The 25,014-nt window shown below is 36.0% G+C and overlaps 1 protein-coding gene across 1 annotated transcript; it reads right to left on the reverse strand.

Moving 5' to 3' along the window:
- Positions 1-349: 349 nt before the first annotated feature.
- Positions 350-17,003, reverse strand: eya (eya transcriptional coactivator and phosphatase 2). The gene is made up of 9 exons (XM_088042209.1): positions 16,842-17,003; positions 16,746-16,792; positions 2,380-2,715; positions 2,065-2,335; positions 1,854-2,019; positions 1,250-1,596; positions 984-1,201; positions 684-928; positions 350-635 (listed from the first exon to the last, which is right to left on the reverse strand). The coding sequence occupies exons 1-9, from the start codon at positions 16,920-16,922 to the stop codon at positions 454-456; spliced, it is 1,893 nt and encodes a 630-aa protein (XP_087898335.1). The 5' UTR covers positions 16,923-17,003; the 3' UTR covers positions 350-453.
- Between the last annotated feature and the right edge of the window lie 8,011 nt (positions 17,004-25,014).

The raw sequence follows: 25,014 nt of genomic DNA on the forward strand, positions 1-25,014 counted from the left end.
AGCGTGGAATATGAAATCTTGGCACCGATTTCCACCAGGGGCATCCCGTTAGTAGGGGGCTTGAAGATGAAAGGCCATAAAAAATCGTTTTCGTGTATTATATACAATTTATTAGATTTATACATTTATATGAAAACAATCTAAAATTACAATTGAAGCATGATTTAATTATGAATATCATTTTGGTATCCGCCATGTTTCTGCATTGATGGAGTACATGTGTGCACTTATCCATGAAAGTATAAAATAATTGCTTTATTAGCACATTGACGTCACTAAAAAAACATTACGAAAATCATCACAAACCTCGCCACTTTCGTAATATTTCTTACGCAACGAATAGACTATCTGACATTTATTACAGTTTTTTATTTATGTACATTTATAATACATCCACAAAAACATATAATCTTGTTTCTTAAAAAAAATATAAAAATCGCTGTTAAAATGGAATCATAAAAATTCCATATCGAGAGCGTTGTATAACGCCGCTATTTCACTATGACTTGATATTCTCCAAAACGGAAAATTCATTGCTTTAGCTGCCGCTTCTTCGTCTTGTCCGTCGCCGATCACCACATATGTACACTTTCGGCCGAACCTCGCAACAATCCGCTCAAAGCAGCTTTCTTTACCTGCTAAAAGAGATTAAAAAAGCGCCAATTTACCCTTAAAAAACGAACCTATTTTTGTGGCCGAGTAAATATTGTCGATAGGAAAGACACCACCTAAACCAAATAACAAAACTTTGGCCAAAGCTGGAATTAGCTGTGTTGTCGTCACTAAAACGTTGACACAATTCGTCCTTGAGTTTATCAAGGTTAGACATTTGTTGGCTAACGTCAACCAGTTGTCAGTTAGGGCTTCGATTTCGGCCCGGAGTTGGAGCCATCGTTCTCTTTTTGTGGATCCCAGAAGTCCTCCAACACTGGAAAAACAAAAAATGTTAAAAATTGTCTAAAAAGGGGGCTATTTAGACGAACCTATTTCTGTAGTTATTGTAGGTTTCTTTAATTTTCCGATATCTGAACGCGAGCTTCCTCATCCAGTCGACGCCCCCTCGGACTCCCGTCGCGAGACATAAATTGCTCCCTGTGAGGGATGTAGAGGCGTGGAAGCCGTCTGAACTAAAATTATAATTTGATAAATCCTGTCCGTTGTCGTCTGACGAAACGTCGTCAATATGCACTTGATCACAATCCTGCAACTTTCAAGATCAAAAACCAAAATCATCATAAAACCTACATACTTCAATATCACCAAAAAAGAAATGCGCGTCCGCGAGATTGAACACCAACTCCTCCATATTCAACCCCAATTGAGACGCTATCTCCCCATCTTTTTGGAACTTGGTGGCGAAGCCCCCAGTTAGTAAACTGTGGAAGATAATGATAGTCTCGTCCAAATCCCAGATGAAAACTCTGTCTGTGGCGGATTCGGGGGTTGTTGGGGACACTGTATTTGTACGTCTGCCTCGTCCCCGAGTTCCTCTCTGCTCAGTACCCAAAGCTGGGGGCTCCCGAGATCTTCGGGCACTGTCTACTTTCAAAGGGGATGAAGATCCATCAGCAAGGGTGATGCCGTTCGAAGGACTGTCTAAAAGCGAGAAAAGTGATTGGGTCAGTTGGGGGCTACAAGGGGGTACCGTGGTCTGAATCAGAGTCGCTTGTATCACTGTAGGGGCACAGCATCGTTAATTTGGCACGGAAGTGAGGTTAGTTTGTTTACGATCAAAGTGACAACTGACAGCCGTCAACACAGTCAACGATCGCGTTGGATATAATTCTCACTGGATATAATGAATGGTTTATTTGAATAGTCGCGGTAAATTCAAACTTGGCGCACTTTTTTACCTGGGAGCGATGTGGCCGCTAGTTGGTAGGACGACGCCCCCAAGCTGCCGCTCGAACTCGGCGAACTGACGTAGGGCGAATAAGTTTGCGAAGCATAATAACTGGAGGCGTATTGAGAAGTTTGCGAGTCGCCGTAAACAGAGCCATAACTCCCGTATTCGGAGCCCTGAAAGAAAGATTGAGATTTTGTTTCTTTGAAGGTGGTATTAACCTGTGCGGAAAATCCTTGTGCAAACGTCGACGACCCCGGCGCCGCGTACGACGCATACGGCGAATATTGACTTTGGCTACTTCCTTGAAACGGTGACGCCGGCGACGAATACGGCGACGCTATATAACCGGAACTAGCTTTACAGGAAGGATTCAAGCCTCTGGAAGATCCCAGCGAGGAGTAAGGATACGATGAATTGTAGAAAGACGACGCCGGGTTCATGTAGGACGACGTCGCGGTGTTCGTTGTGCCGTAAGCCGCTTGTTGCATGCTACAAAAGAATGTATTTCGTGTTGCATATCGTACGGCACGAACCTGTTGTAATACTGTTGAGCTGAGTAAGATTGGGGGTATTCTTTGTCGTACAAATTGCCTAGCTCCGCCGGCGTTCCGTAGAACGAGAGCGGGTCTTGCAGCGCCGCCACTTCACTGTCCGCCAAGCCCGGACTCCGGATCTCGCTTTTGATTCCGGTGGTTTCGCCCAGGATTGACCAAGACGAGGTGAAGTTGGTGGGGACGCAGGTGGAGGTCGTCGTCGAGGAAATTTCGGCGTTGTGGTTGGCGGCCGTGGAGGCGGTGGCTGGGGGGGAGCTGCACGTCGAGGAGGAGTGGCCGCTTTGGGGGCTGCAGGCCGACTCGCCCACCGCCAATCTGAAAAATCAAGAGAAATTGTCATTCCTCTCGTCGGAATCGGGCGCATTTCGAACTAATGTATTTATAACCGCAGTGAAAAGTTCTTTCGTCCGTTCCCCGACCGTAACTCACGAGTTGTGCCAACCTGACAAGACGTATGTCAGTGTTCGTGTCACACCCAGCAAGTTGTCATTTAAAAATTCCCCGTTGTCGCCGTCCTGCTTGCACCAACGGAACCCCCGGCCGCTTTTACCAACACCCGCACTTCGACCCGGTCTTTCCGAGAAATTTATGTGTTTTGTCCCCTGTCCAATATATTATATGGGCATTTTTTTTCGTTGGTGTCGTGGCCGTGCCAGATTTTCTTCAAGCTTGTCATTTTACCAGACTAGAACAAATAGATTTCGCATGCGACAATCGTCGAAAAATAAACATGCCGATGATGAGTTTTCTAACGCATTAAACTGCCAAAGGTTTTAACATTTCGAAAACAACAAGTGTCAAGTGGGGAGTTAATGGTGATGTGAAGCGAAATAGACGAAGACAAAAAGTGCACGGTTTGACAAAGAGAGGACGCCATTTGGTTCACACATGTTTTCGATGTGAAGAATACTCATTATGTTCCATTTTCTTTCCGAGTTTTTAGTTTAGGGAAGCTGGCCGAACACAAACATCGGTAATTATGATGAGGAGGAGAAGATGACAAGTATACGACCTCTAAAGCTCTTAATTAGGGGAAACGCGCCTAAAGCCGCGCAAATAAACAATTTAAATGGTCAAACGGAAATGCCTCACTTTACGGCAAACAATTCAAAAACGGACGCCACTTTAATAAAGACTTTAACGGTATCGTTAATGTAAATATGGACACGGAGATGAGGAGCATATGTGCATGTGGATTTTGACGAGGAAGTGGAAAAGGGTTGAAGTTTTAAAAATTACTCAAGCTGGTCGCAGGCTGGTTGTAAAACCGTACTAAAAACCACTCAAAGTGTACCATTTTACGTGAATGTGAATAAATAGAACGCGTACAGTATACACAGGAATAATTGGAATGGATGTGGAAAAAATAAAACCGAATAAACATCTCTCAATTGTTTATTTCTGTGTGTCACCAATCAGGTGCTCCAATCGTGACGTCACTTCATTTTGCCCCATTTGGGCCGTTTCACAATCCCGATCGCAAATAGCTGGACAATAGTAGATTTTGTTATAAGGCAGAAAAGTGGCACTTTTTGTCGAGGAATTAAATTGCAGTAGCAAGGAGGAGCGTAGCATATGCAAAATTGCTAGATAGCAAAGCCACTTTTCAGCCAAATAACAAACACTACTTTTTCTCCAAACGTTAGGTTCAGTTCCACGACCGACAATGAGTGAACGCAAATTGAACTATAAACATGTATGGCTAAGCATGTAGTTGTCATTGATAATGATAACATTGACTGTGAAAAATATTGGTTTCAAAGGGTTTCAAAGTTAAGATCGTGCAAGTGCCATACAAAATGTAAGTCTCAAATAATAATCGGCAGTAAAAGTGTTTCCATGTCAACGAGCGCTTTTCATTACTTATAATGAAATTGCCTACTTTACTGTCTAAAAACGACAAAAAAATAGTGACTTGATGTGACGTTTAGAGAAAAAAAAACATTACATTACAAATTTTCGGAGATGAATTTTGAAATTTACTACATTCATCAAACTTTTTAAGGCGAATCTATTAATAACACTTGCAACATTGTAAATCATAAGTACAGCCTAATACGATTGTTTTAATGGAGCCGTTTTCCAATGTTTTGCTTCACGTTGAAAATATCAATAGATATTACAGTAAAACCTCGATTATCCGGGTGCGGACTATCCGTGCATTACAAAAAACGCCTAAATCGAAGACCAACAACTTCAAACTTTTGCTTCCAATGTTAGAAAACTTAAAATTTGGAATTTCACGAGTTACAGTTGGTGTATTTTAATGAGATTTAAGTCAGTGTAAAGAACGAAAAACAAAATTATGAGTTAAAATTTTTGTCTTTGAATAGTTGTACTCGCAAACAAAACAAAAATCCTTGAATCAAATTCTTTTGCAATCAAAACCTTCATAATGAAAGAAACTGAAAATTCAAGTGGGAGAGAAAATTTTGGGACCAGAGAAGAAATAAATGGAAGTACCAGATTTTTTTTTACTACAAAATAGTTACTTTTTTGTTATATGTCTGATTGTTTTAATTTCTTTCAGAATTTAAAATTGTTGTTTTAAAATTTTTATATATTTTGAATAAGAAAAGTTCCAAATAATTCTGTTGCCTTAAAACGTATGTTTACTTAACTCGACTGTCCGTGCAGGCTCCGGTCCCGAGAAGCACGGATAATCGAGGTTGTACTGTATTAAGAAAATTTGCTTAGAATAATATTAGATTTTTAGACCAAATTTTAGTCCAAAATTCAAATTTACATAGCTTTTTTTCCCTTTTTAAAATTTTAAATTCGATCAGCAGTTTCAGTATTAATTTGTCTACTTTTGTTGTTGATAATTTTTTTATTTTGTATTTTCATCATTTACGTTAATTTTCATTGGAAATTTAGAAAAAAACAAAAATTGACAATGATGTGATATGGTATTCATTTTAATTGCAACCGCCTGTATATGGTTGAGATTTTTCGAATGCGTAATTTTTAATAATTCTTTAATAAACCAGAACTAGTTTTAGACTGAACTATCTTGAAACAAATTTTAAAACTGCAGTTAAACTTCAAACTTGGAAAAGAAATTTTAGAAAGCAATTTTATTTTTTTCTAAAGCATATTCCAGGAAAAAATGGGTTTCCGAGAAGTATGTACTCTCAGTTGAATGATCAATGTCACAAAATTCAAAAACAGTCTGAAAAACTAGGCTTGCATGTTAGTAGAGTCCCGATAATTTGGCTGAAATTGCAATGCAAGAGATTGAAGTGTTTTTTCTGGCTGTAGATGCAATTCCGATGAAGACAAAACTGATATACGCACAGTTATCGACAGTTTGAAGATTTTAGAACAATATACGTTATTCAGAAATTCAAATAAACAAACTTGGTTTTTGATTTTTGTCCAGCTAGATTTGCCATCGGGCCCACTGTGCGTCTGTGGAAATCCGATCGCGACTTCCCTCGGCATTCGCGTGCCTGATCTCAACCCGAGCGTACACCGAAAAAATTGTCATCGAAAAATCTGCTCCAATGAACAATTTTTAAATACGGAACCTAATCTTGATCAATTCGTTATGGTTGTTTTGTCACATAACGCGCCAGACCTCCTGGTCGCAGTGAGCCCTGCCAGCCCACCTACCATCGCTTGTTTTATTATCTCCATCGTTTGTCTTTTTTTTCGTTTTGGGTTATTCACACAATCTCGGCAGGCTCGGGATTAATACCATTACAACTAAATAAAACTGGTCTTATCGTGGGACAATTTGTAACGATTGGTGTTTCTGGCTTTCGGATGAGATAATTGAGCGAGTATCGATGGGTGGATTTGTTTTTTTTATCGTTTGATGGCACGCGTGATTGATTGCGATGGTTGGGTACGAGACCGCTTGTGGACAAAACTGGAAATTTATTCATCTTGTCCATTGATGAGTACTATCTTGTATCAACAACAATTTTTATGGTTTTATCAAATTTTAATCTTACAAGACGGCAATTTATAACCGGCCTTAAACATCCATTAACTTAACTAATGGATATGTGTCAAATAAAAACAGAACTGGCTTGTAAGCATTTAAAATATGCAATATTTTCACACTTGGGTCGTTCGAAGAAGGATTTGGAGAAGCGGAGAAAGAGAGGAATTACTCAACGAGTTTAAAGTCCGCATATCAAAAATTTTTCGTCGTCTTTCGGTACGTGTGCCCATTGATGACGACCTTAAGAGGAAACGGGTGCAAGAGTACCGCTGAGCTTTTGTCAGAAACACGTACTACCCGCAGACTTTAACAATACTCTTGGACCTTTTGGATGCGTAAATGGGCATACAACTGACAAAAAAAGTTTTATGTGAGTTTTACTGTGATCGTAACATGATGTTAGTACCGAGGTAATAAAAGGATGATTGATATAGACGGCTCCCCGATTATTACTTCCAGAAGTTTATTATTGAGGGGGACGGGGGTATGTTGGTACCACTTTCACTAACATTGGTACCACTAAAATCAATATTTTCGCTATGTTTATAAAGAAGTAAAGTGCTTACTCGAATACCAGATCGGGTTTCGTTAAGCACACAAATTTTCCTCATTTAAATTCGATAAGTGCGGCCAACCTAAATATTGAAAATTCATGACTATAAAATGTTGAATAAATTCGTTAATGGTGATGAAAGTGCGCATATTAACTAATTGTATAAGTGAGAATCAATTTGCTGTCATTTGATCCGCTACTATAACTATCATTTTCTTCAATTTATCTCAATTTGATCAGGAAAAGTCTGTACAGTTACTTTTACGAGGTGTGAAAAGTAGGCGGATTTATAATCGGTTTACCGCATTTAAATAATTGAAGTTGAAGGCGTCTCCGGCGATCTCCAAATGATTTTTCTTTCAGTTCTTTCTTTATTCTGTATCTTTACTTTTGATGTCTGTAATTATTTCATTTTTTTTTCGATTTAATTAAAGATTCACTAAATCTAATTTTGAATTTTGCAAAAAGCCAAGTAGTCTTTCGATTAAATAAATGGCGTCAATAAGAGGAAGGAGAGAGTGGTGCAAATTTGTTTTTAAAGAGAACAAATTTTAAATAAAGTATTTGTTATTATTTAAGGTCTGCCATTCCGAAATGTTGTAAGTGCCATTTTAATAATTTTACAAGAAACAAAGAAAACTGTTTTATTCTTAACGTAACCAATACCATAAACTGAATTAAATTTATGTGTTAGTGTAATGTTTTTTGAAACCATTCCGGCAAATGAAAATCGAAAAAAAGTTTATCATTAATGTTTAGAAAAATGTTAGAAGTGGGTAAATTTCCAAAACGGAAGTCCATATTCTAATGCGAGTCAAAACAATATAAGCAGATGTTTAGCAAAACCACTTGCAGAAAGGCATAGATTTAGCATTATACAACTCAAATCCAAAGAAATCCTGTTTTTGCGTAAATTGGCACTTACAACGTTTTGGAATGGCAAGCCTCATTTATTCTTTGGCAAATAAGTTAATTTTCACTATTTCGAATACGCTACTGGTATAAAATACTGTCAGTTTGACGTTAAACACAAAATTCTCAGAAAACTCTGATCCAAAATTCGGTGGTCTCCTGTAAACTGTTCTCTGATTCGTTACAAATAAAGCCTTTTAGCTGTTAAACAGTTAAATAAAACGCAAAAAATCGAATAAATAAACGCTTTTAGTCGAGAAAAGTTAATTTAAAAAAAGCTGTTCTAATTGTAGTTTAAAGGCTAAAAAACCAAAAACTTGGATACAAAACCGTAACTGAAATGTCGTTGACGTAAGCCACCCTTGATGCTAGAAACAGTTATAAACATATTTAACATATTTATATTACTAATCAAATTAATAGAAAAAGAATGTAAAAGACAAAGATCTGAAGCGGTATAAATTGTAGGCATCTAAATAGCACTATTACATAGAAACGACGCGAAAAAACAAAAATAGTTTGATAATAATCTTAGAATACTTTTTAAGTTCATAATCTATTTCTAGAAACTGAAAATATCAGTAATTTCTAGAAATAAAATTCTTTTTAAAAAGAATTACAGAACAATTAAACTCTTAATGTGAAAATGAAACTATAGTAAATCTTTGAAAACCAATGAGAATTTAGATAGAAATTGAGGTTAATCCAAAAACAATTTGAAGAATGAATGATTTTGCAGTCTAAAAATTCAGAGAGAAGCTAGAAAACTTAAACTGACCCAAAGTATCCCAAGAAAATTTTAAGAATATATAAAAAGAATTTAAAAAATGTAAGGCAAATTTAGAGATTCAAAGAATTCAAAGATCTTAAAAATATACAGCGTGACCCAAAACTCGCAAAGAGCCGTCAACAATCTGCGAAAAAAAAATCTAAATTTGTTAGATTTTAGAGCCATTTAAAGTTGACCAATCACAAAAGTTTTATTAATAATTTCCATTCTAGGATACCTCGTTACTTACTTAGCAACATTTGTTTTGTATTCAGAATAAACGTTTGTGATTCGTAGATTTTAAATTGTGACGTTTCTGATTGGTGACCTTTAAATTGCTCTAATTTCAAATCTAACGAGATTAGAATTTTTTGTTCGCAGATTCACTCTCAGAGTGGAAGTCAGATCTTAAACAAATTATTAACTTATTAAAAGAACGTATTTAAAACAGTTAAACAGAATATGGAAAAGTTAAGAACAAAAAAAAGCGGAAAATCTCATAGAATTCAAAGGAAATCTGAAAAATTCAAAAGGAATTTAGAGAAACTCAAGAAACCGGACAAAATGTAAAGTAAAATCAAAGAATAATCCAAAAAAACAACATAAAACGGATTTAAAAAAATCTAGAGAATTCAACAAAAAAGATCGATTAGCTCAGACTTGATCAAAATCTAGATCTAAACAAGTGACAAATCTAATTCAAAAGACACTTCCTTGCATAATTATTTGGAGTTAAATTATTTTAATGAATAACCCTGAAATATTCAAAAAGTGTAAAATTAATCCGATTATAATTTAATCTAAGATCTAGGTCTAGACAGCTGATGAAAACGATTCGAGATGTTCTAACAATTTAACCCAGATATGTAAATTTTAGAACATCATTTTTAATCTACTTCTAGGAACTAAAACTTCGTAGCAGCCTGAAATTATTTTGATAGTAAAACTTCAAGAAAGCCTGAGATATATCAAGAATTAACAAAAACAGAAATATCAAATTGTCCAAAATCTAGATCTAGACAACTGATGAAAGAGCCTGGAACCATTCTGAACACAGAATTGTCAGTTCGATTATAACTAAACGTGTAGATCTTTTTAATATACTTAATTTACAGAATAATTAATTGGGTATTTGCTGGCATTCCTAAAACTAAAATAGAATAAGAATTAGAAAACTTGATTTAGAAATTCTAAAATCTAGATCTAAACGATCAACAACAAGCCTGAAAATAATTTGCTTCTAGAGCTTTTGATTCTAGAAACCAAATCCAAATTCACTACAGAATTATTGATAACATCAGGATCTAGGCAACTGATAAATCTCAAATGACAACTCTGAATTCTAGAATTTTTATAAAATTAATTCCACCAGGAACGATATTCCAGGATTATTTCTTGCATTTCTCCCGAAATTTTCTCTTAACAGGAAGCAGATTCGCACTCTCCCTAATCATCTCTTGCATAACCGCCATAATTGTGATAATTATAGTTCCCCGTGTTCAAGAATCTAAATCGGCCCATAAACACACCTTGTGTCCCGTCATAAATCTAAATAATTACAACCAACTTGTACCATCAAACAATTTAAAGTAATAAAGCTGATACCTCATATGTTTGTGTTATCACGAGAATATTTCCAAGAATTATGACTTTTTTTCAAGTAAAGATCGCATCGACAATGTTTGCGGTCGTAAATTAAAACAAGAGCTTTATTTTGTAAACATTACAAAAGTAAGCACTTGAAATAGCCCTCGTTGCTTAATTTTTTCAGCCTCTATAAAACTTGTGTCCAAAAATTGTATTTTATTGTTATTTTTATGTCTCTCCTGGCGGTAATTTATGACCCGTTTGGAAAAATCTCGGAATCAAAAATCGTTCGCTCCCCCGCAATTTGTCTCCGTTCAATCCTTGATAATAATTAATGTTGCCACCGCCTCCAAGCTTCCAAGATAAATTATCTAAAGAAGGTGGCATCTAGAAAGTGTATAATTCAAAGACTAAAACCAGAGATGTTTTATAAAGACCAAGCACAGCTACAGGTGCGATCTTATCTCTTTGGTGGAATGTAAAGTCCTGTCTCTCTTAAGATTAGTATATCTAACAGCACATAAACATAATTGTCAACAGAAAGAGACGAATCGTGCGCCCCTTCTTGCTCCACCGGCGAAAAAATCATTGTTTTCGGTGTGTTGTAGTCTTTTTGTCGAGTGGTGTTGTTGCTGACAATACAAAGGCAGTAGCGCGGAGAAATAAGCTTCAGGGGCTAGGATAAGCCGATTATGGGACCTGGTGATGACATAATTGCGACACTGGCGGCCGCGAAAAGGGAACAATACGAGTAGTTTGTCAAGAACCAAAAAATTGAGTTCGGAACTTCTAAAAAAAGGGAGAAATGGAAACCTGCCCCATCACTCATCTCCAAGTGTTTTTCTTCACACCATTGGAGGTGTCAAAACCCAGCGAAAATACCATAGACTCTCTTCCTAACAACCTTATTATGTCCGATGGTCAGATAACGAAATCCCGTTACCATTCTAATTAGTCAATGTAAAAAACTGTTGGAATTCTTGTAAAAATCGGCAGTGATGATCGATAATCAGCTGCCAATTAGTCTTTTCCTGATTCTTCTAAAATTTATCTTCGGCGATAATGCACCCCCATGTCGCGGCGGAACACCCACGGCGACGATAATGAAGATTTGAAGATATGCAGGTTCATTATGCTTCGCCAGTTTGTCACATAAAGAATAAGTCTATGGACTAAATGACACAGGACGAGCCCAGACTTTATCTCTTCGTTCGTCGTAAAAATCCCGCGCAACTCTCGCTCCATCTTCATCGAAAGAAGAAGAAACGTGAAATTAATAGGCATTTCGATGAATTGGGAATGTCTCCCGAGCTGCGCCAGCGATAAATATTAATTTCGATGAGTCGTTTGCGATAGTCTGACATCGAGTTATGATTTTTATGGATGATGTTTTTTTTCGGACCAATTAACGACGTTATTTTCGATGTTTTTTCGAGACGTGTTTATCCGTTAAGTTGCGGATCTTACGGCTGTGGGTAGACCATTTTATTTCGATGGTCGTTAAAATGCGTCTGTTGTGTGAAACGGAAACGAACGTCGAATAGGTTTTATGCAATAACCATTAAAATAACAAAGTCGGAGGAATTAATGTTCAACAACAATGTTTCGATGGTTTTATCGTTTATGAGCGTAACCTCGTTTTCGCCACTTCAACAAAAGTTGGAAGAGTTTCATTCAAAGATTTGGTCATTTTATTGGATCTACTTCCAAGCGACGGAAACAACTACTTTCGGGTGGCATTAGTGACGAAATTTTAGAACTCAGGTTGCAAAAATTAAATTGGGAAGGATATCAAACATCCAACACGGAATTTATTTTTATTGGGTTTTTAAAAATCCTTGTTTTAGAACAATACTAGAACTTTTTTTAAAAGGATATTTCATCCTTCTGTGATTTTTATTTCCGAAAATATGATAGTCCTAGACTTTGCAGCTTCTGATCTAGATCCTAACTTTCAATTAAATTCAAAATGTCTGCTCAAGACATCTTTTTGAAGATTGACAAATAATGGTGAGTCCAAATAAACACAAAATCTAGAAATTGTAGCAAATTTAACATTATCTTTTTTAGTCTCAGATCTAGAAATGGTACTCTTTGACTGGTAGATTAAGTTCCCTCTTGATCTGATTCTGTCCCGACTAAATTAATTCAAATTCTCACCTTTAGATCAGATTTTCTTTTATAAATTGAAATGGATCGAATTATAAGTTCGTTTTTAACGTGTCAATATCCGCCAATTTGCATAATATAAAAATAAAATTGTCTAATAAAAACTATATTTAGCCTTACCTTGTCTTTCTAATTTTTTCTAATTTAGGTGTCACATTTAAATCAATATTGAAATCAATATGTTTATTGTTTTATCTAAATCTGTTTTCTATTTACCATTTCTAAATTACATTGTTCAAATTTTTAAATCTGGAAGAATGTCTTCCAATTTTACAAAACTTCGTTGTGTTTATCTTATAGATGCCTTTTAGGCAGTAAAAGAAAGTTCTGCATTTAAATTGTATTGCTCCTTTGAAACCAAAAATCTGATTCTAGATCCAACGGTTAATTCTGGAGAAATCGGCTGAAATATGCTTAAAATCAACAAAACTCGTCGAAAAATCAACCAAATTTGAAGCTAAATGACGATTTTCTCTATAAACAAACGGTTTTAGAGACTATCCGCAAAGTAGAGATCGAAATGCGCAAAATAATGAAGCTTTTTGAAGATCCAACGGTTACTTCTGGAGAAATTGGCTGCAGTATGCTTAAAATCCGCAAAATTCGTCAACAAAAATCAAATAAATTTGAAGCTAAATGACGATTTTCTTTATAAAGAAAGGGTTTGTGGCTGTATCTGCAAATTCGTTTTTTTTTCTTTCAAGTATTGGGTTTGGAATTCGAATAAAATATCTCTCTTGCAAGTAGATAAAAAAAGCCGTGTTTTGGGTTGCCTATATTGAACTAAATGTTTAATTGGTATATGTCATGTATACGTCGAAAAAAAAGGTGTTTTATTGATTAAGAAATGTTTATTAAACAATTGCGAATGACAATGACGATATTTGTATCTTGAGGCTTCTTTACATTACTTCAATTTCTTTTGTAAAATACAGCAGAAGCATATTTTCGCTTACATAAAATCTGCATTAAATCGTAAAAAGTGATAGTTAAATCATCTATGCGTCAAAAATTAACTTCGGTACATATAAACCTATCGTTGGTCTAGTAATGAAGTAATTTATAAACCACGAAAAAGAAGACTTTTCTGATCCATACTTTCTAATTTTCCTCAATCTTCGAATCACAAAACTGTCTTCTTTCCCTTGCAATTACTATTATCTAGATCTGCTTTCTAAGCACCATTTCAAACTTGTTTCAAAATTTTATCTCCAGAGCAGATTTTTTATTTCGATGTTTTTTCAAATTGACATTTTCTATAAATTTAAAGATGCATAGATTGGCAACTACTTTTCAGTTTAAATATATTTGGATCTAACAAACACATCTAATTACAAAAATTTTTTAACACCTGATTAGGCTACAAAATAAAATTAAGAGCACAATAGAAACTGAACTTTTCATCTAAATTTGCTCATTTTCAAATTAATTCAAGTGCTATCGACGAAATCTTTTTTTTTATTCTAATTCAAATTGATTACTTGATGCAATACCATTTCTTTGAAAACATCTACATCTAATTTGATCCACCATATCCAACATATTTTATTGCTCTAATCTTTTTTATTTATGTATCTAAATCTTGATCTACAAGGGAAAATTGTTATCAAATTTAAGGTCCTAGATCCAGATACACACAAAGTTTTTGCTTATGTGATTTACTTTGCTAAATTGCAGAGTTTAAGACAGAAGACATAGTAGAAGTTATTTTATCTATAATTGCCTGCAAATTTAGTCTAAATTTTAAAATATTCAAAATAATTTAAAGGATTGAATTTAAAGACCTGAAAAATAGAGGTAAGAACCTAGAGAAAATCTAAACAGCATTTAAAAAAGAATATAATGATAAAAAAATAATGTAAACATAATCCAAAGAAATTTCTACAGAAAATCTAGAGAAAAAAATTGAACGATGAATCTAAAAGCTAAACAAAATTGAATTAAAACAAACTGATTAAGTGGGGAGAATCTAGAGAATGTGGAAAGAATTTGAATAGAATGTAGCAAGACGTTTCCAGAGAACCGTTGAAATAAATCTAATGAAATCGAAGAATTTGCAGAATATGGAAAAAGTATGAAAATGGGATTTAAAAAATCAAAAGTAGTATTTAGAGCAAATGCACAAAGATTCTACATTCTTCAAAATAATTAAGAGAGGATCTAAAGAGGATGGGTAGACAAAAGGTAAAGAGAATCTGAAGAGAACACAAAAAGAATCAAGAAAATTCAAACGATGCGACATCTAGACAATCAAGACAGAATGTGAAAATTGAATTTAAAATTTGCTTGGAAATCAGATAACAATGTATTCTCATACGTAACAGATCTTTCTTCGTTTCTTTATCAAGATATGGTTTCAATTTTATTCATGTAAATGCAAACCTATTTGGAAATAAAACTGACATTTACAACTTCTGTTTACAAATTACCCTTAATTCCCCTAATTACAAATTAACACCTGCCTCATAAATTAGAACCACAACCGAAACCTACATTTGCCAAGAATCCTAACTATCTAGAACCGAATAATAAATTGAATAATTCAACTACTTTTTTTGTTAAAGTGTGCTATTTCTCATTGCACAAGAAATAAAACGTGAAGACAAGTGGCAACCATCCAGAATCGTTAAATCGCCGAAAATTAAATCCCCGCAGGGTTCTTTTTTCGTACCAATGTTGTAACTCATAGAAAAACGAAGAAAGAAAAGATCGTTTTCTCTGGCCATATCAATTTTCCCGGTTAATACACTTCCCATCCAGCTAAATCTGCATCAGCAGTTCCCACACTCCAAGTGTGACTTTTCTTTCCTGAACACTAGTAAAAATGTAAATAATCGACATTGTTGGTTATATCATAATGCTGCGTTGGTCTGTTATATCAATTCGCTGAATGAGATGGACGTGTGTATTATGGGCATGGGTCGCGACAGACCGTGTTGAGTCTACGACTGCCGGCGGCCGTCGGCTAAAATGACCCATATGGGATCGGGGCGAGCCAGACCATGAGGCATTTGTTCTTGGATTTAATGGGCACTGTGACAAGTGGGATGGCAAAAAAAATGTAAATCGGAAGTTGGACACGAAAGACGTTTCAATAGAAAATGGTAATCCTACAAAGATTTTACGATGCGATCTATTGTGTGTTTATATTTATTTCTAAGCGAGCATATTTAATGTGATTTGGACTTTGGTGGTCTTACACATAATTCTAAACAAAGCGGATAATAACGGGAAAAAGAAAAACGAGCCAGTCGTTTTGTAGTAATCAGTGGTGTTTTATTGGAACTATTTGAAGGATTCCTGAAATTCTACATGTCCGAACACGTGTTTAATTAAAACAAGAATTTAAGAATAGTTGCGTTTTGAATTTCAGTGTAATGAGAAACACGGAGCTAACGAGATAAAAATGAAGATGTAATAAGAAAAAACAAACACGGCGCTGTAATTTGTTAATTAGACAACTGTAATAAATGTGAACACTCGACTTCCTCCGCGCTTTTTATTGTTGAAGACCATAAGGAGCGTTTGCAAAAGAAACTTTCTCGCGACACTTTAACCTCTTCTTGCACAAACAATAGCAAATTTGAGTGTAAATTAATGAGACGTTTATGGAAAATGCCACTGATAGTATCCATATTGACTTCGACAGTCTCAGTTTAATAAAATCGAACGTCCGCAATCAAAGTTGTAAAATATTGATCGAAATATATTTGATTTTTGCGAGTGTGGTCATAAAACCACTGGAGCGCCAGAAGCCGTAAAAGTAGAGAATCTTTATGGAATCCATGAAAGACTATAGTGCTCAAAGTTGACGTTTATGCGGATATTAGCCGTGGAGGAAATGTTGTAAATTTGCAGGACCTTCACTTGAGCTTCAATTTGAATTTGATTTAAAATTTTCAAAATTTGAGGTTCTTATAATTCTAAATTTAGTTTTTAGACTGTGGACCACAGATTTGTAGATTCAAAATCTCAGTTCCCAGATGACCGTCAATAACTTGAGTCCTTTGTTCGGAAAGCGTTCAAAACTGACCTTTAGTTGGCCCTTAAATTTTAGCGGTAATTTCTCTTGTTTGTCTTTTTTGTCGTTTCTCCGTCCGTTTTTAATTATTTATGCGTGTCGCAATTTTTACGGTCGCAATATAACAACTGCCACAAAGGCCAACCTTCACGCTCCACAGGGTGGACGAATTAAAGCCAAGACAATAAACATCGCCCCCTTTCTACGGTAATATTGCGGATGAAAATGGAAGTGCGTCCATTTGACAACACCATTACTCTGTCAAAGTGGCGACTAACGAGACGTTATCAGATGACAACAACCTAGAGCCTTGTAATAATAAAATAGAAAGCGCGATGTAAAACAACGAAAGGTCATGTCGAATCAGAATTTTCAAACTTACCGATCACGATCGGACTCTGAAGTTGCATCGGGCCTTGACCGCTTCACCTGAAACCAAAACTGTAGTTTCAACGATTTTTTGACACTTTTTGACTACCTTTGGCTCGCACATTTTATCGATTATCGCGCATCGTGTCGATTGGGAATTTAGATAATTACAAGGCATTATAGTCACCATGATCGCGTTCACTCACTTTTACACGACCAGAGCCGTCAGAGTCACAACACACCACTATAGCCGGAGGTTCGTCATTTGAAAAAGCGGTTTTTACGCATTGGTGTTCGCACTACAACGTTTCGAAACAAACTGAAAGCCCGAGGTTCGAAAAGAGAGGAGGGGAAAGCGCACACCTCTAGTGGAAGGAGTTGGAACTAAATCGAGCTTTTGGAACCAATGGCGAAGATAGTGCAGGTATCCAATAGTGGGCTGCTATAATTATTGTTTTATCTTGTTTTATTGGGGAATTTATGCCGGGCATGGGGAACAGGAAGTCGAAGAAATGGACGAAGACTGACCAGTTGGAAAATCTTGTTTTTCCTGTAACACCGCCGATAAGATCTCGGGCCGGAAATGGACACAATGTCGCTATTATTGGGCCAGTTTTGGGTTCAAGTGGGAAACTTCGATGGGAGAAAGGAAACCGAACGTTCCAATTTTTTGTTTTTTTTTTCGCCGCTCCAGTTTTTACCCCAACTTCCAAAAACCGATCCAATTAACGAAACATTTCGCTCCCGTTTTTTGCCCGCGTCTCGACAACATTAAAATATTTGACCCAGATGTCACATGTCACATTCGCTCCTCAGCCACGTAGCCACCGTCCCGTTTCGTCCTTCCTTCGCCTCCATCCTCAACAACCGAAAACGTCCGAAAAGCTTCCGTCTTCGCGAGGCGTGTATTAAAATCTCCCCATAACGAATTGTGTTAAAAGCGTATCCGCGACGAATTTTCGACTCGCACCTTCGCATAAAAAATAAATAATTGACCTGAAAGATTTTATTTGAGTTTAGGGTTGAGATGCATGAAATTGCGTAACAAGGATGTGGGCGTGATTAGCACGTTTGAAAAGGAAGAGAAAAAATCTAATTGGTTAGAAAAACGGGACGGGGGTTGGGTGACGGGGATGAGATATTGCAAATTGTTTGGATGCTGGATGGCATGAGTGAGGTAATATGACACTATCGGAGAACTTGGCGGTTTATGTCGTCAATACATATGGATATGTCTGGCAAACATGCTTTGTATGTTATCACTTATACGAAACAATGATAGGCGTCAGACGATGTTGTTGATGGCGTTTATATCCCAGCATTCGCAGTAAATAACAACGACAAATTAGTCACGATCAAAAAAATTATGTTACGATACAGAGTGTCCGGAAAACACCACCAAATCGTCAAATTGATATGACACTGACAGTTGAGTATATAATTCGTACTGCGATATCGGTGCTTATTAAATTAATAATCTCGGAGCCATCTAACTAAAAACGAATTTTGACAGCGAAAGACGATATGAAAACCCATAAAAAAAAGTTTATGGCCTTACTGGCCCCATTTACCCCATCTACGAAACTGCATGTTCAAACCCCGCTCAAGTCCTCTTTTTTTTTTAATTAAAGTGTCTAATCTCCGCGAAGCTTAGCCCCTTTGCAAGGATTCTCAAGACAAAGAAACCTTTTCCCCCAAAGTGGTGTATCGCCATGTGAGAACCGGCACGCGGTAATACAGTACACAGTGGTAATGTAATGTCAGTGAGGTAGTGAAATGTGGTTGTGGTTTCGTGTTTCAGCAAAGTTTCAGATGACACGATACTGCATCATGTCCGCAAATTCATTCTTGCATTTTCTGAAAGCTCGCGCTCGTCTTATCTTCGCCAAGATATTATGTTAAGTGCAACGACGTCGACGTACAATGCCACCGATGATCGCGGCTGGGCTAGTTAACAGAATTGATGTAATCCATAAACGTCAGTCGGTGATAACGACACTAATGACAACATTAAGCTGGGCAATAAAGCGCGATAAAAGTTAAATGTTGGAAAAATTTATTCGTCCCTGCAGATCGCACATGCATAAATATCGTGGCGGTCCGGGTAATTAATTGGCTAATTTATTAGCCTCGGACTAAGATATCGCGCCTGGTCAGGAAATTTTCGATGGGGCTTGGAAATTAGAACGAACTCCTTATCGAATTAGACAAATAAAGCCACGGAGTGAGATAAACTCATTTATATGAGTTGCAAAAACAAACTTAGAAATTGATATTATAACGGACGATCAAGATAATTTGTCATCAAGACGCCCATGCATTTTGCTCGGCGTGTCGTGTTATTGATTCATATAAAATACCACATATGGGCAATAAAGTTATAGTTCTAAAGAAAATAGAATGTTAAATGGCGTGAAATGCAGATTTTAGTTAAAAATGCATTTTTTCTTGCGGTTTTTTGGTTTTGAGCTATCATTTTGATAGTTATCTATCAGTATAGTTTATAACACGACGTGCCGAGCAAAATTCATAGGCGTCTTGATGACAAATTATCTAAATCACCGTTATCCTACAGTTCATTTTTCCTGCAGCGGATTTCCCTGTTACCAGAAAACAAATAATTGCATAATCTGAAGATGTTAAGTTAACATGACGTAAAAAATGACCAATCAGAAACCTGCAGTTAAGAAAAATCAACATTTGGGTTAATTTTGACAGTTAGAGAACAGGTCGAATTGACTCCAGAATTTGTCTTTTCTGTTCCATAATTTTGTCATTTGGCACATTTAATAAGTTCCTGAAGGAAAACAACCCCCAAAAATTGATTGCTGTAGAATCAAAATTTGAAGACGAACATATAAAATTTTTAGAATTTCTGATCCCCTCTGAAAATGAAAATTTTCAAAAATTGTTTTTTATGCTCTACAATTTTTAATAAGTGCCCTTTGGGAAATAGTCTCCACAAATTTAAGTGCCCTAAAAGCACAATTAGAAGAATTTTGGAGGGGAAAACAGGAAATTATTAGAATTTCTGATGCGCTTGGATAATGAACTTTTCCAAAAACTTGTCATTTTTGCGCTATAATTTTCTAATTCAGTATTAATAAGATTAATCTCTGCAAATTTAAGTAGGACGACTTTTGGAGCAAAATTAGTGTAATTAGAGAAAAAAAATCTAAATTTTAAGAATTTCTAATTTTCTCCAAAAATAAAAATTTTCATATTTTTGCGTCTTTGTTCTACTCTATAATATTGTAATTTGGCACAGATAATACGTCATATTGGAAAAACAATCTCCGCAAATTTGATTGCTTTTGTTATAACCTAATAAACTAGCAGAACCAGAGGAGAAAACACAAAATTTTATAATGTCTGATTCTCCCTGAAAAGAAAAATTTCCAAAATCTATCTTTGCTGCGCTGGTTTTCAAATTTAGTCTTAAGAAGAACAATCTGTGCAAATCTGAGAACTTTAGGAGCGAAATTAGTGCAATTAGAGGAAGAAATTCAAAATTTTCAGAATTTCTAATTTTTTCAAAAAAGAGAATTTGCAAAATTTGTTTGTTTTACTCCATAATTTTGTAATTTAGCACAGATAATAAGTCATATTGGAAGAATACTAATCGCAAATTTGATTGCTTTAGGAGCAAAACTAGCAGAACCAGAGGAGAAAACACAAAATTTTGAAATGTTTGATTTAGCTCTGAAAAGGAAAATTTCCAAAATTTGTCTTTTCTGCGCTGTTTTTGTATTTTAGTCTTAAGAAAAACAGTCTAATCTAAGTACTTTAGGAGCGAAATTATTGAAATTAGAAAAAAAAATCAAAATTTTCAAAATCTCTAATTTTCTCCAAAAACGAAAATTGACAAAATTTAGACTTTTTCTCTATAATTTTGTAATTTGGGAGAGATATTAAGTTATTTTAATTGAATAATCTCTGCAAATTTGATTGTTTTAGGAGCTAATCAAATAGAACCACTGGAGAAAATGGATAATTTAAAAATGTCTGATTCGCCGTAAAAATAAAAATTTACAAAATTTGTTATTTCTACGCTAAAATTTTGTAGTTAAATATTAACAAGAACAGTTTCTGCAAATCTGCGTACTTTAGAGCAAAATTGGAGAAAATATTAGAGAAACACTTCAAAATTTGATTTTTCTGCTCCATAATTTCGTAAATTTAAATTTCTTCAGAGGCCGCAAAAATTTCCGTGGAAATCGGATCTCGTAACATAAAAAGTGTTATTAAAATTAGAATTCCCTCAAGAACGTGAAGTCGAAGGTTGGATAAGCCCGCGCTTGTTATATAAATATCGCAAACGCTTTCTAAGAGAAGCTTTATCAACGTTGCGCTTAATTACATCCATTCTACTCATTAGAAGTAAAGAACTGCTAAAGCATAACTTCTGACCCGAACTGGCAATTCGTCTCGAACTACCCTTCCGCTCCTATACATAATTAAAGCCCTCGTGTGTCCCAATTAGGCCCAAAAAATATGACTAACGTTTTCGCAAACGTCACTTAAATATGCGAACCCGATCCTAAACAGACAAACTGTCAAACGTGGTGGCTTTACGAGGTTTTTTTATTGGTTTAAATTTGGAGCCGTAAACCCACGCGAGCTTAGATTTTATTGTTTAATGTTTTTAGATCGAGAAGTGTAATAAATTTTGGGCGTAACTCGAGCTAGGTTTTTTCGGATTTGCGTGTGAATGATTGAAAAGTGTTTTGGTACATAGTACTATTAAAATGGGGCAGCTCAGTTTACAACCAAAATATCATATACAAGGTATCACGTGTCGTCGTTCATTCATATCAGCGATTTGAAACTCGACCGAATGAATTAGAATTTGTCAACTTCATTCATAAATTGTCGTTGACACATGCTGCGACTTTTTACGAAGGAGTCAATTACGTAATTGATGTAAATTGGCGCGGGCTCTAATTACGTTAATTTTTGTGGGAGATGCGATGGGGGCACATCATTGCTTTATTTAGACAAGAGACGCAGTTTGATTACACAAATTACGCAAAAACACGCGAAAGCTCGTTATCAGCGCATCTCCTCTCCGCCTGTGTGTGGTACTTGGCACAAGTCATTCAAATACCATAAAATCACGTTAAGAATCTGACCGTTTATTACATTTATTGAGGTCCCCTCGGGATCACGTCGAGTGCTAATCAGGCTTCGAAAAGAGCAGTTTTAACATATGTCTCCTACCAAGCCTGCTGTTCCAGCAAGCGTTTTTCCCCAGGGGTTTGGGCCTCAAACTGAGTAAATGAAGGGCTCAATGACCACTGGAAATTCCCCCTTCAACACGTTCCAAAACAACCATTTCAAGACTAAAAAACGAAAAACGCTAGACTGTAGCCACATTTGTTACAACCCGTCAATGCACTTGTAATCATTAGTTAGCAGCGATGTATCCGTCGCTTCGGATGCAGATAATGAAGCATTAACCCCACGGGAGAGGGTGGTTCTCGAACCATTACCATTCATCACGTCATCATCAACCTAATTATCACAATAACAATAAAGCGACACGATTTATCTATGAAGCACAAAAAATTCGATAATTGTGCTCTGGTACGTCAAGCGATACATTCTCACAGGAAGTTTCAGTTACAAAAATATTCTAAACAGAAGTAATTCAATATGAAACTATCGCACGTAATTATTCCATTCTAAAACCTTGAAGCTATCGATTATAAAATTAGAGCATTTTTTGCCAACAAATGTCATAATATTTTTATTTTATGGTAATGTGGCCGTGCGGTTTTGTGGTAAATAGATTTTTGCGCGATAGACGCGTGGGAAACTTTGATTGGTTTCTATCACAGAGAGGATTGTGTAATTTGCGGAACAACCGTGGAAATGCAGTTTAATCAACCAATAAACGAAAAGTTGTTAACATTTTCGCATCAAGTTCTCTTTTTAATTGCCCAATTAATTTAATCAATAACTTTATAAATAATGTTCAGACCCAGTTTACACAAAGTAATTAAATCTTTAATTGAGATTAAATATTTAATGCCCTGCTAAAGTGCCACTTCTTCGATTAATTCAATTGAATTTCATTAACCAACTAACTAAATTAATCAATTAACACTTATAAAACGTCTTCGTCACCAAGTTTCCCAGATTGAAGTCCCACTGATTTTTTTTGGAGTCATTTACTATGCTGAAAAAATCTAGTCACTGTGATTCCCCAAATGAAAATTTAGGCTGTAAAAATAAAAGTTTCCGTGCATTTGAATTTTTCTTTGAGCCACCCATCTGTCATTCCGCATCCACAACTCGCGTTTATATTCCCTCCACAAATCCCACAGCGGCACCGTATCACATTACCCCTGAAGAAGCTCTCCACCACGAGTGGCCATTTACATAAAGAGGTTATTGTATTATATCCACAGTTATAGCCGGCGTTCCGCTTGTCAATGATCATCGCGTTAAAATAAACAGTTGCAGGGTGTCCAAAACCCCAAGAAAATACAACCAGCAATTCGTCTCGACCCCCACCCTCCGAATTCTCGTTACCATAACAACGAGAGATCAACCAATCCGTTAAACAAAACGACGACCAAATGTCATTTCATCCCCTCTTAATGTGAGAGGGCGTGGTCACGGCAGATGGACCTACTGTCAGTTGACAGATAATAGGACGAAACGGGAGGAGCTTCTGTGTCTCTGTCTGGCTTGATGTGGAGGTAGGGATAAGAGAGAGATGGCGGATGGAGGGGAGGTAGTAAGGATGTGTATGAATGAAATGCTTTTATTGTTCGCCCTCTCTGCAAATATTAGCTTTGTTTGTCAGCTTTTGAAAACTGCTGGAGTAGATCGATAAGGCGATGGAAGTAATGAGGTTTTTGTGTTGGGGCTATGGACGGGATTTCATTGGGGGGTGAATTAATTAATTGTGGGGATGAAAATTCCTCCTGTGTTTCCAAGAAACTGTTTTAACTCCCGAAACCGGCGCTTATTTCCAAAACAACAACCAGCAACAAATTGCTCAAAACGCACCAAATTCCTCATAAATCCCATCGAAGCAGCTGTTTATTGTTCGATTTTGTTGGAATTGTGTATAGTAAACCGATACGCGCCGATTCAATCAGAACTTCTTGATTGTTTGGTCTAAAACGATCATACATACATTCATTAATCGCGTTTTTCCCCTAAAAATTGTTATAGTTAAGGGTTGGTGATTTTAGACATATCGGATTTCCGCGGTTCTGGACCAGATGAGTGATTATTTAGGTTCGCACCCATTTTATTTCATATGGGCAGTAATTGCAATGGTCTGATACCCTCGTTGCGCAGTTGCTGCCATATCAAGTTACAAACGCGTTGATTTTATTTCGTTTGTGGTTCGTGGTTTACAAGGTGACGTTTTTTTTTATTTCTTTTTAGTTACCTGGAAAATATGTTTACATGTGTTCATGGGACGTAAAATGCAATAAAACCACAGGAAACGGACGAGGAGAGGAAGCGAATCCGCGAGAAAAAAAAGTTTCTTCCCAAGTTTTCAGTTCTCCATTTTTCGAATTTTACTTTCACTTTGTTTGAGCTGTTTATTCAGTTTTAGGATCAGGTTTCTAGATTTCTAATTTCTCAGTCTTTAATTTAATTATTTGCAAACAACTCATTCCTATTTCTATTTTCAGCCGGTTGATGGTTTTCAGTTGTCTCGAATTGAGAGCTGCACCTTTTTTCAGCTGTTTATTCCCGTTAAAATGCTCATTCAAAGATTACCAGATGAGACAAAATTTTGCCCAAATTTTCAGAAAAGCGGACATCTCAACCTAAGATTAAAATTAAATGGGAAATATATTTCTTCTTCAGATCTCTTGCGCATCAATTTTGTTTTCAGTTTTGATATATCAAACATTAAATTAATTTTTCGCTGAAACCATAAATGCTTAGGATTCCAGATTTATCCAGTTTATTCATTATCTACAGTTTGTTGCTTCAGCTGCTAACATTAATTGAGCAAAAATCTGAAAGACCGAGTGGTTATTGTACCAAGAATTTCGTCTTCAGATTTTTATTTTTGATCGCATCTCTATTCCAAAATTATCTCCAATTTTCAGAAATTGCTCGGAATAAACTTTAACATTTTTTCGCAGTCTTAGGTCTACCAATTTTCTGACACAAACAAGGAAAATAACAGTTTTAATTAAACTTTTGGGCTGCATAAGATCCAATTTTGCCTTTACGCAATCTCGAAGCTCGCAGATAACAAATGAGAAAACCATCGGACAGATTGTTAGTCTCTCCTATTATCG

This window comes from Gnatocerus cornutus, chromosome 1 (assembly GCF_029298725.1).
Source record: "Gnatocerus cornutus isolate USDA-ARS CGAHR chromosome 1, icGnaCorn1.1, whole genome shotgun sequence".
Taxonomy (NCBI): domain Eukaryota; kingdom Metazoa; phylum Arthropoda; class Insecta; order Coleoptera; family Tenebrionidae; genus Gnatocerus; species Gnatocerus cornutus.